Source organism: Styela clava, chromosome 2 (genome assembly GCF_964204865.1).
Source record: "Styela clava chromosome 2, kaStyClav1.hap1.2, whole genome shotgun sequence".
Lineage (NCBI taxonomy): Eukaryota > Metazoa > Chordata > Ascidiacea > Stolidobranchia > Styelidae > Styela > Styela clava.
Genome location: NC_135251.1, coordinates 18925961 through 18939408, shown reverse-complemented (window position 1 = coordinate 18939408; position 13448 = coordinate 18925961). Strand labels below are relative to the sequence as shown.

The 13448-nt window shown below is 32.9% G+C and overlaps 1 protein-coding gene across 4 annotated transcripts in view; it reads right to left on the bottom strand.

Annotated features, from left to right (window-relative positions):
• Positions 1-8397, bottom strand: part of LOC120336300 (voltage-gated inwardly rectifying potassium channel KCNH7-like) — a 31100-nt gene extending 22703 nt beyond the window's left edge. For 3 of the 4 annotated variants that reach the window (XM_039403949.2, XM_039403951.2, XM_039403950.2), the window contains exon 1: positions 7054-7200. In XM_039403949.2, the coding sequence (XP_039259883.2) occupies positions 7054-7129 (76 nt within the window). In that variant the 5' untranslated portion in view covers positions 7130-7200. Of the gene's footprint in view, positions 1-7053; positions 7201-8378 lie in introns of those variants that run through there. The other variant, XM_078109969.1, reaches the window with a different exon arrangement.
• Positions 8398-13448: the final 5051 nt, after the last annotated feature.

Sequence of the window (13448 nt, the reverse complement as noted above, 5' to 3'; positions counted from 1 at the left end):
GCCCCTATGTTCGTGGAAATCCCAGGCTAATGTTGAAAAATTTTTCGTATGTGCCCGTTTATACGAAAAAGCAACAAAATTCCCGGCGGAATGCGAGACTAGAACTTCTAGCAATTTTTTCTACTTTTAGGTATCGAAAAAGTGAAATCTATGTTAGTCCATTGGTTGCGAAAAAAGACTTAATATTATAAGCCTTATAACCTCAAAACAACCTTGGCAATTTCAGTAATAATATTTAACGACACGACTTCAGTAAAATAGATTTTTTTTGTCAATGATTGTCTCAAATGCAGTCACCCCGCTTCTAATAATCTCCCACAGGGGGAAATCACACATATTTAGGATTTTAATTTGATCGATTTTTCAAGAAAATCAAACAAAGAAACGCATTTCGTCGACAATAACCAAAAACAATCAGTTTATATATCCCTCCCTTTGTGTTGATATAAGCCCTAGGGAAGAGAAGTCAAATCGAAAATACAATAAAGGCAATTATAGCGAGCGTGAATGGTCTAATTTATTTTCCACACGAAGTAATGTATTTTTCCGTTGATTGCACAAACGGCGTTATTTAAGTGAGCTAATGCGAAGTACACCTAATAGGCGCTAATTGAAAACCCAACGAAAAATGAGTATTTCAAATTTCAGACTAAACTAATTAGTACCAGGAACGTGTATAGCACATACATAAACATAAAAACACTTTTTTGATGATTCATTTCACGGCCATTAATATAAAAATTCATGTATCGTAAACAAGTTAATCAAAATTTCAGTCAGGTTTAAATTTGGGTGAAATTCATAAGAATGTGACGTATTCAGTTGCTCACAACTCAATGTTTCTCCATACTATGACGTCACGTACTGATTAGGTCATTACGTCATAGTATGCTGCACATGAGCATCTTGTTAAGATTTTGATAAATGACAAGAATATCGTAATCACTACTCTGGAAAAATATTGCGCTGTGATCGCACCCCGCGCTATTACTTTGAAAAATCATGAATTGATCAGAGAAAGCTAAAATTACATTCTGACAAACAAGAAATATTCAAATTGAATTAATATTGTACCTATTATGGAGTACTCAAATGACGGCAGAATTCCCACCTGATATCAAATATTTCGGTTATTTTTATCTCATGATTTCGTTGGTTAACTATGTATACACGGTGATTTTATTCTTCTTCCGTAGGAAGATTACTTCCCCATCAGCCTCGTAAGCTTCTATTTTTGATTATGAATCTACAATTTATTCTCCGCGTGATTACACCGCGTTTTCCGGTAATTACCCATGTGATGTACCAGATGTGCCCCATGTCTTTTATCGTGAACACCGCCTATGTATTTTTTATAATAAATAACTATTGTAGAGTTGATATCACGAACATATTTTGTCATGAAATTTTTGATTGTGATAAAAAACACGTGTTTGTGACCCAAGAATATCCATGTTATTCTTAGTTCCTATTTTGAAAAACCAATGAGATAAATGAAAAATTATTTTGATAATTTTAAAAAACTCGAAGAAGATGAATTATCAAATTCTTACGTTTTCAATCACGTTTATAATGATTTATATTCTATAACTATAAATTGTGAATTGGACGATTACTTGAGTCGTATATTAATCAAACGATTGACATCACGCATAGCGTATACTTTATGGAGTCGATTACAACTCACTGTTATACTTACTATACTGATTTGAGATAACCTGCCAGGACAGCAGTCGGTGATATGTTGGGAGCTGTTCGGAATATATTGCTGTCATGTTATTACATTTGATAGAGTGATCATGGGGGGGCAATATCATGCGGTCCCGCCAACTTTGCAGTTTTGTATACGGGAGAGTTTTTGACATTATTTCCGAATTAGGAAAACCTCCCAGAGGTGCCTCACACCTATTTTCTATACCAGTGTGTAGAGGTTAAAGATCGACGTTATGTAAAGCAATAGTTAAGACAATTACCTATCTATACCAGATTTTGTGGTATGTTTATTGATTCACGGCGGTGAATAATTAATGCAAATGCCAGTTAGAACGATCAGTAACAATAGCAATTTTACAGCGAAAACGGAATTTACCACCCGTTCCTATCGCCATCGATTTTACTTTGAAAATTTTCTTTACCAGAGGTCGATTTGGGCATCGTTTATACAACAATGGTTTTAACAAAATGTCGATATTTAGGATCGTTGATAGTGAAGACTATCCACACTTTATTTGTGGATAAATACAGTTAAACTTAAGTATCTCAAAACTATTTAAAATTCATGTTACCCGATACCAGGTTTATAAAATGATTTGTTGTCCGTTAAAAAGCAATGGGTAATGAAAAATAAATTCAAATTTGTGATTTAAAGATTTTTCACAGAATTATAGTTGGTATGATATTTCTGAAAAATGATCACCTACATACAATTCGCCTACTTAGTGCTAATTATCAAATACGAAATTCCAAACTGCATTTGTTGAAACTAAAGAACGAAAACCTCTATGCCTGATTTGAGTTTGTTAATTCGATAAACCAATATAAGAAAATAAATTAAATAATATTCAATATCTTTAAAATATTTTTCATCTTCTTAGACAATTGTGAAATATTCACTGAAGTAACTTACATCATCTCATTTATCTGCATTCAGTTTTTTGTGATTTTCTCGAGGCTTCATAATCTTAAATTTAAAATTCAGGTCCGTTATAAAAGTCGAAATCGATCCCAAGGGACATAAGCGCGGCGGTCATATAGTGGCACAATCAATTATTCGATGGACATACGACAATCACTGTATATTTTCACATTGTATTTAAAAGATTAGGTAATGTTGAATAAATGTCGGCATTGTCTGTATCATAGCAAATATTATGAAAGGAAGCTATATGAGAACCCCTTCTTGTGTCCAATTTTATATATACGTATATTCATGTTCCTATTTGTGTTTGAATGATAGTATATACAAATGATGTTTACGTTCAAAACCATTAACATTTGGTGGAAATACGATTTAATAAATACTTTTGCGTATAGAATGTTTTTATCTGGTCACACTAAAGTTAATTTCTTGACGTGGGATTAATGGCTAGAAATATAAATCTATAAACGCATATATCTTGCTTTTCTGTACAGAACTACCAAAGTATGAATTTCATTTTTTTTTTTTCAGACAGTTTAATTTTGATGTATAACACAGTTAATGTAAAAAAACTAATAAAAAAATATTTTATACTCGATTAAACCGCATAAATTTTTAATTTTAAGACGATTTGAACAATCAAATTTTATGGTTGAACATAAAAATTCTATTTTCAAAGGATGTATAAAATGTTACTGTATTAGGGCATGGGCTCACACTAGCTGCTTTGTGTAATGTCAGTTGGAATTAAAAAGACGAACAGTGAACTGAAAACGACTAAATTCACAAAACAATCCGAACAATTTAATAACATACAATTTATCTCAATAACATTATAAACTGGTAAAGGTATATTGATTTATTGCCACGGTCCAGCGCATCAAAATATTTTAGGACACGCAGCCTTCAGAAGCGCAATCCAATGGTGTAAAACATCGCTACAATTTTTCATATTTATATTCACGAGTCTTGTAATACATTCCTTAAACAGCAAACACGAATATTACAGATCCACTTATCAATTTCAAGTTTATGGTGATTAGATAATATTTGGTTGAACGTTTTCTTTTGTTTGTTGCAGGTTAGAGTAAAAAAACATTCGCCAATTTGCACTAGACTTTGAAAAAAGTGTGTATGCAAAAACAAGACAAGAATATCTTCAGGTTGTAGCAATGAAACACTTTATAGTTGAAGTTTTTAAATTAATTTTTACTTCACATTTTATATGCGTGTGTTAACAAAAGTATCTATAAATAGAAATAACATTAAATTTTGAATAAGCTCATCAAAATTGATCATCATATATACTTATGTATACTACAAAATGCATTCGCTTTGCTTTTAGCCCTCTTTTCCCCCAAGTTTGTATTCGTTGTTTTAAGCGATTTAATCTTACAATTATGACAGGGCCGGGTTAGGTCTTGGATTTTTCGTGCCGTTTGAAATTTGCATTTAGAGTCGTCTGATGTTTTTTATATAAAACCAGTCATTTCAGACAATGAATAATGGCATTTTATTTCTCATGAAATTTTATTATTAATGGACCGTACAATAATAGACCAAATGCATAAAAATAAAATGGTCATTACTTATGGAAGTATCCATCTCCTTTTTTTTATCCTATTTTCATTGTTTTATTATTCATAAGTAGCCTAGTTGTAGGCCGCGCCACAACTCTTGTGGGAAACTATTTAAAGTTTTACTGACAATTGTTAATGAGAAACATCGATTTTCAATTGTTATGACTCTGTTTCTTAGAGTTTGAGTTATTTTTAGGCGGGGAGATATTGATGAATACAAGTAATTATTGGAGATTTAAAAGTGCCGAGAAATAATGGTAAATAAAAAATGCATTTGCATATTTTAATTATTTATCATATGGTGCCACAAACGGGAAGGATCGTTGGGAAGCCAATTGAAAGTTGGGCCGTCTCAACATGAAGTCATCATCAGAGTTTTTACAATAAATACCACATCTCGTTGTACCAGAACACGTGACGACATAAGACCTGTTCTGAGTCGCGGATGGTGAATCGGAGGTATCGTCGTCTATTGCTCAGTCTGAAGTTGTTTGATAGGAGGAAATATATATTTATACGGTTTATTTTTTGCGAATTTATAAGCACCTTAGCGGTGATCGTCAGCGCAAATTTTCTGAACGCTTACTACAAAGTTTTAAGCCAACTAAACGAAGTACATCCTTTTCCATTTCACTTCTTTTTTGTACAATTGGTGGTGGTCGCTAACGTTAATATTTGCTCATCAAAGCCTAATGCCGCCTAAAGATGTTTGAAACGAATGCCTCATCTTCGTGTATATAAAATATAAGTTTCATAATGAGCGTTTTCAAAATTTTATGTTATAAGTGCCTCCTATATTTTTTTATGCTGCTTCGTCAATTGTGTAAATATTACGAATTAATGACATTTATTGTATCGAATAAAATTCTAACAGTGACTTGAATTTAAAGTACTTCAATCGTTGTACATCATCATCCATTTATTTTCAATAGAGGGTAATACTTTATAAAGTACCACGTAAAGTTTATTGTCGAATTAAAAATATCAATTTGGAAAAACACTTTTCATGTCCTAGGATTAAGGGGGATTAGATTTATGAATACAAGGCTTAACTTGGATACAAGTATTGAGCATCAAATTGTCTGAGTATGGATCGGAGAAATCCAATTTTATTTAATACAATATAGAAAAAAAAGTAAATTCACACTATTTTAGTGGACAACTTGACTCGGGTGACTCAATCGTAGTAAAATAATACAAATTAAATAAATAAATATTCTTAACTAAAACGCACATGAAGGTGGTAAAAGGGCCAACATACAGGATCTGTTGACTGTTAAAATATATTTTGTGGGTTGTGAATCAGATTGGATAACCCCAAAAAAACAGTAAATACCTCGCATTTTTTAACAGAACATGTCAGTAATTGAAATTACGTGAAAATCGATAGAATTTTAGTTTTGTTTTAATAGCAACTCAGTATATTACATAACTATTTGACGCCTCTATTCGACGCATCCACCCTGCAGTGCGTGTGGCGATATGACATAATCGTGTCATTGTTTATGCTCATAAATTATGAATATACTTCTTAATTTGTTTCTTTTTCATTGAAACACACTTCACTCAGTAATAATACGTAATATCTGGAATCAGTAAATACTATGGGTTCGTACCATGGGCGTGAATATCGAAATGTTTTAGGTACTTTATCCTGTTTCTCGAAGCGCCGTGTGCGAAGAAAACAATACTCTTTAGAATTCATTTCAAACTCAAAGAAATTTTCCATCGCTACTAGCGAAACGTTTCCAAAGCGAAGTCAAGTCTAATTTAAAGTAAAGTGTTTTAAATTTTCAATGCTCATCTTCAAAATTAAAACCCCTTTTTTATGTAAAATTAAAAAACGATTTTGCACCCATCATCAAGACGATTTTAAGGAATTATTAAAATCGGTCATTTATGATTACCAAAATTAAGAGAAAGCATGGCGGTGCATCATATTGAACAAGACTCTTGATATGTCATCAATACCCAACGGACTGCTATATTTTCAACCAGATCAGGGTCTCCGTTATAGTCCACCCACTGTAATACTCCCGTAAATAACGACATTCTCGAATTAAAACGTATGGCTTTTTTTATTATGACGTCTAACGGTGGTGGGGAGGTTCGAACTCCAGGTATTTATTCTCATGACGACAGCATTACAATTTCATTATTATTCTCTTTAAACTTTATTGACGAAAATATTGAATATGAGATAGATTTCTGAATGCTTCGAACATATCTACATGTTAATATTGAAATTTATGGCATGTTACGCCACAAGTCAATTGCATTGTATATCAAACAAAGCACATTTCATGTCATAGTACCAAACAAAATAGTATTAATGTTTATTTATGGATGATGACAAGGCACACTATACAAGAATAGAACTCCAATTCAAGAGTACAACGACTTATCATAAAAAAACAAGACAAAACAAATCTATATAAGGTAAGGATTATGTTGGGCCAAAAATGTGGGACAAAAACAGAACAGCTCTCAGGTGTAACGAAAATGAATAAACAAGATTCTAAATCTAGTCTAAGGTGAATAGAATCTCTGAGTATCAAAGTGGCCAATTTAATTGAAAAAATGAATATTGATTACGATACCTATTGAACCAGTGAAAGCAGATTAATAGATACGGATCATCACTGCAAAACTGAATCCCCGCAATTTTCACTATGAAACCACCGAATAAAATGTGAATGAACAAATTCACGAGAAATCTGTCATTTTAACAAAAAAAATCAAAGCTAATTTATCCAGAAAATATCAATACATTTTTGACAATCAACAGATATATCGATTTGTCATACGAGAGTACATATGTACAAATTTACTCACGGGTTCCATAAAACCTAGTTGCTATCGTGTTCAAGAATGAATTCTGCGGTGCCAATACGCCTTTTCTTCCCCGCATATTGAATGATTGTTCTCGGTAGTATCACGCGACGAGTAAAGAACCTATAGAACTAGCCTAAGAATATGTTATTGTTATATATTAAATTACAATTCTAAAACGCAAAAAATTAAAAAAGGTATAGTTCACAGTACGTATAAATATGACGCAAGAATACAGATTGTATTAGTTTTTCTTGTCATTTTTTTATTGCCTGGACCAATATTCATAATATGGCAGTCGGTCACTATTGTCGTAACATATACATAAATTAATTATTCATACAAATAACTAACTTCGTATTTATCAAATCATGAAATTTCACCTCATTTATGATTGGGCAGCGTCAGACATAAGGGCCCAAACGTCACAAAGAATTCGACTCGCCAACTATGATTCAAATACCTAATGATTATACTACACTCGGCATGAATAAATCAATGTTATTACGTTTATTATGATAGAGTAAGCAGGTATATTCCAATCTATAGTAAAAGGCTGAATTCAAAACAGCTTTAAAATCACCGCCAATCAACATATCAATGTCTCAGTGAAACGTCTTCATATCGCAATAGGGGAACTACAAATGACGAAAATACAGAATATAAAGTAAGCAATAAATAGAAAACTTGAATAGACCTCGTAATTTCAAAACAGTCCTTTTTAATATCGTTAACAAAATATAAAATTTCAGCATGTGTCAGTTTGAAATCGACGGCAAATGGTTGTTTAGTATTAACATGTGTTTTTTTATTAAGATATCTCGTGTTCGAAACTCACGAACTTCAGTTTACTTAAAAGATAAACAATTTTTAGGCTATACCGAACTGAACTATACCGAACGCCGCGAATCAATGGCTCTTTGCCGTAACCCCTCATCACAAGTAAAAGCGTGAAAAGCTTCATGAAAAAAAGAAATCGATTACCAGTTGTGCGTACAAATTCACATAGTTCCTGTCTTTATAGTTACAACTTTGTATTTGATTGTTTGTTTTATTTTATTTTTAGTTAGTTCATTATGATCTCTCATTTCGACGGCAAACTAATGCAGTACGCACTACAGCCCTCCCAAATTGTATAATAATGTAAAGTTACGTCCAATTTTCACCAAACAATAACTCAAATTTGCACTTTTTTTAAACTGCTATTTTAGCGTCTGGCCAAAGAATTTTCATACACTCGACATAATCTTGCAATCCACAGTTAAAACTAATAATTAAATTTTGAAGTTAATCTTAGCACTTTTCAACAAAAGTAGCATATAATTTACCTGAAAAATTGTGTTATCCGTAATTTCGCTCGTTTCACTAAATCCATCGATAAATTGGTGTACCATTAGACAAATTACCCTGTATCCCAATGTTGACAATTATGTTAGTGAGCTATTTTGGAACATTGCCGCAAATATTTTGTTTTAATTTACAATCCAAAATATATGATTTTACAACTTTTTGTAGCAGTTTGCAATGTGGTTCATCAATTACTAGTCACATAATCGTTTTTCAAAAACATGACCATAAAATGTTATATTGATGAGTTTAAACTGACTAATTCTTATTGGAAAAAATCTTGTAACCGGTGATCTACGTAAGAGTCAAATGTCAAACGGTATTAATTAAATGAGAAAACAATTTATTGCGTAATGTAGGATTAAACGTACTGTCGTGGAAAGCTAAATTTTATATTACTTTAATTAAAAATCCAGTTACCTTCGTTATTATTATTTCCGGTTCATGTTGATACGATATTGTGTAACCGAGACAAACAGTCCTTTATTGTACGAATCCGACGATTACAAAATATCTTAACTAAATTTAGGTCTACCTTGCTTTGGAGACTTGTAGAGGAAACGAAATTGATGTTTATCAAGTCGAGTTCCTTAACTACGAAAGCCTACTCTTCCATAAACCATACCAAACCCAAATTTTTTTAAATGTATTTAAAATTTGCTGCCCTGAATAAATGCATCAGTTTACGAAACTGTTTTGGTTCTCATCACATTTTTTAAAAGAATTTAACATATTCATAATTATGTTTATTGTATGTTTCCTAATTGTTTTGTTCTGCTCAGTCGAAAATATTATTTTATTTATTAACACGGGTCGTCACGCTAATGTAATATAATTGCATTCTTGTATTTTCATTTTTAAACGTCATTCATATTTTTATCCAATTTAACATCACAAGTATGAAGATCAAGTTCCAAGCACCGCGCAAAAAGACATGTCCTTGACAAAACAAAACACCAATACTAGCATCAACGGCCTGGAAACCTTCACTGCAGTAAGCTCTTCACCTGTATAGATTGCTCTCAACGGAACCTTGCAAACTGACTTCCACAAAATCGTACCAGTGCTTCGAAATACCTGTACTACCTTCGCAAATTCGAATTTAAAAAACCCATAAATCATAAATAATATAAACTTTGCTCGTCTTCAATTACTGATTTTCTATCTTCGGAAATTTTAATTCAGCCCCTTTGACCAATGGTGTGGAGTAAATTTTGACAGCCACTAACTAGCAAATATAGCGGTGATAGATATCGATGTTTCCAGGAAGTATTCTTAGAAAAGAATCAATAAGCATTTGACAGGCGCCACTCATTAAGCTGGTAACTCGGAGTTCTTAAACAAGCATCCGCATGCGAGGTAAATCAATAAAACAATGTTAAATAAAGCGATGCAGAAATTCAACCAAAACGATTAGGATGTTATATACGGCAGAAATGATAGTTTACTGTTCACATGATATACGTTTTCCAGATCCTTGACCCCAAAAAAATTTTCTGGATACTTTACCATTGCAAAATGTTGTATGCTTATTTTGAGAGCGTTTTTGAGAATCGGCAATTGTAAAGTGAACATCATCAGATACTGATAGCAATACTAAACCTAGTCTATCGTAGCGTTTGCGACACTAATTTTTCAATATTGCATCTAAATTCAAGTTTTTTTTGGAAGCACAACCGAAAACTGACTAATAACACGCAAAACTACGAAAAGGCGGCAATGTTTACAACCATGCTTGATTATTTGTCTGAGCGGCTGCACAAATTGCAATTGAAATGTCATATTTTGACTCATTACTGATTTGTTATGACTAGGGAAATAAACAAGTAGATAGATGCTTCGCAAATTATTCTTTAGTGATAGGTACCTAACCCTTGACCTAGTACGGGAAACATGTGACACAACTTAATTAAAGACGCGCGTACACATAAGTTGACCTATAGAGTGAGTAGAGGGAATGGGCCGCGACGTATCTAATTGATGGATCACAATTAGTAATACGTAAATAACATAAAATTTGCTGTCGGTAAACCTAAAAAACCAGCAAACGACGTTTGAGCTACAAAATACTAAATTAATTCTATTCAGCGTAAATATATACGAATGTGTCAACTAAGGCGCGTAAACACAAACATTCGCTTTGTCCTGCGTCTGTAGCCTATTTATTGAAATTATTTACCTGAATATCTCTCAAATTTGTACACGAAATCAGAAAGAAAAAACTTGAAGCTTAAAAAATCACTATTATATGGAATAAGATATTAATGAGTTTTATATGAAAACAATTTATACAGTTGTTTTAATGCTCTTTATTTCTTTCATTTGTCGATCGCGTGCGATTTCTCTATTTAAGTTAAGAACGTTTTAGTGACGAGAGAACAAACAACAAAACAAAAAACTACTTCTACAAAACCGTCCATCAATTTTAGTATATTTGGTTATCTTCATAAATGGCAATAAAATTAAAAAGCCAAAACTAGATTAGAATTTACGCTTAAGCGTCATTAAATTATTAAATATGTAATCAACTTTTACATGAATTATTAATGCGTCTAATATTTTCTAATATCCTAAAAAACACGATTAGAATTAATAAAGTTATCACTCTTACAAGCACCACACATATTTGAAACAAGTCCGGTATTTGCGAAACAACGTTAACACTAAAATGCCTAAACTCAGAGTATTCGCTCCACATCATTTTCGTAAAACGCGAGTGAAAAAGAAGCGTGCTATTCGTCCACGTTATTTATATGTCTCAATTCGATGCTGAGTTCGTCGACGAGAAAAAAAATTCAATATTACATCAATTATCCTGTGCTTTATCCTCGTCTGGATTTTAATGAGGTAGATTATACATCGATGTTTTGTTTGAGACATAATACATTTCCAGCGTTGAATTGATTGTTGGACCAATAGATAGCATGGCGACAGTCAAGTTGTGTTTACATTTTCTGGTATATTGTGACGCTAAAATTTGATTATTCTATAGATAGAAGACGAGTTATGGAATATATAATACTCAAATACTGCATCAATTTGTTCAAAGGAATTTGTCTTAACGAAAATAATCTTTTAAGTCTAGTTTTTGTTTACCAGTTTTGTTTAAAATGGAAGCACGATGCGTCCAAACGCGGTTGGCAAAAGAAGCCGTAACAGACAAGTCATTACGTGAACCACTCTAAGACGGCGGGGAGTCCAGCATTACTCACGCGCGATTCGAATTTACGCAGGTACCTAGCGCGGGTTGCCGCCGAGCCAGGAATATTCTCCGGTATTGTATTACCACAATTGTTTCACCAGATTTAAGCGGTGATCGGGCCTTCGATCCGCATGCTTTTGGATTGTGTTTAACAAACCCGTGAGCTATGTTTCATCTCTGATATCTCGAATGAACAATGCTGTTAAAATTTTATTGGCCTTTGACGAGATGATGATGAAAGTCATCACCTCGTCAATATTTTTTCTCCCATCTCCAAAATTATTATTACGACAGCATGTGCAGATGCCAAAACGCACCATTTTTCAATAGTATCACTGCGATGCAAGGGATATTTCAATGAAAATTCAAAGATACAGGAAAACTTCAAACATGTCCATGTTAATAAATCAAAAATACCTACTTTTCAGTAATCTTTATATCAAATAGGCGCTCTCTCACTTTATCGCAAGATATCAACTGGAGAATAGTTTTGTTTATTGTTATCTATTTATTTGTTAGAGTCACACTGTATTCTCTTCAACACGTCATACGTGAAATCGGGCTTAAAAATAATATTCGGTGTTTCCCAAATAAATAAAGCCATTAAAAGTACCAACTTGGCACTAAAATGATATTCTTTGAATATATATACAGAAAAAAATTAAAGTGAAGCTTCTCTTTAGTTCCCCATGAAATATATTATAAACTACGCCATAATTTCCATCTTTAGCAAGTTAGAATAAATTATCAGTTCCCAACCTTTTGAGAACACAATCGTGCCAAGCGTCCATTTAAAATTGATCAAATGACAATGGCCAAGGTGGTGTGTTACCCCGTACCCTTGGATAATATAGAGTCATTGAAATAAACATGTACAATGAGCACTACAGTAACGATACTGAACCCTACAACGTTTATTGAGGCAATAAACTTAATTCGGTCAATAATTCTTCCAAATTGCACTCATGTCTGACGACTCAGATGCAATGAATCAAAGTAAATACGCCGAGAATATCACCCAAAATAATCAACATGAGAGACAAATTCGCAAATTGCAATTCAATAATCCCGAGTTCAGTGCAGCCCGTATTGAACTATTATCAATCTAAACAAATAAGCAAAAGACAAGAAATAAATCCTAATTAGCAAACTATAATTTCACAATTTCAGTCCTAACGCGGAAAATTACAACAAATATATTTAACCCTAACAGTTGGGGTTACGTGGAACTGCCTTTCCTTGGTCTATATGCCTTTGCCCTGGTGTACCCATATGCGTATAACGGAAGGATGCTGTAGCAAGAGTGAAAATGACTATTCTATTCATTTCAAGAGTCATGATGCACACTTGCACAAATGTATTGTATCTTGAATTGATAAGATATTAAAATGAGCAAATTGCACCAATCAATAACCCACTTCACCAGCTCAGTCTACAGATTAATAAAGAAACGCATCAAATGCGAGTAATGAAATGAGACATTGATACTTCATGAGGCGGAGGGACATACTATCGCGTGGGAAACGCAAATGGAGTCTATAGTGGAAAACTGATCGAAACTGAGAATAACATGAACAGTCAAACGTCAAATGTAACGGATATTTGATAGGTTTGATTTTCCAGTAGACTTAAATATTTTTGGATTTTGCCTACTTTCCTGATTTTCCGAATATTTGTTTGTTTTGCCCTGTATTGCTTCTTTGTTTTCTTGTACCAGAAAATCGAAACAAACCCACTCACATTTATGACGACAACAAAAACGAAATAGCTCATAACTTGTTCACTATAAGGAACTACACACTGATGGCGCTAATGGATCCAACAACAGGCGTGGTTGATTTTAAAATTA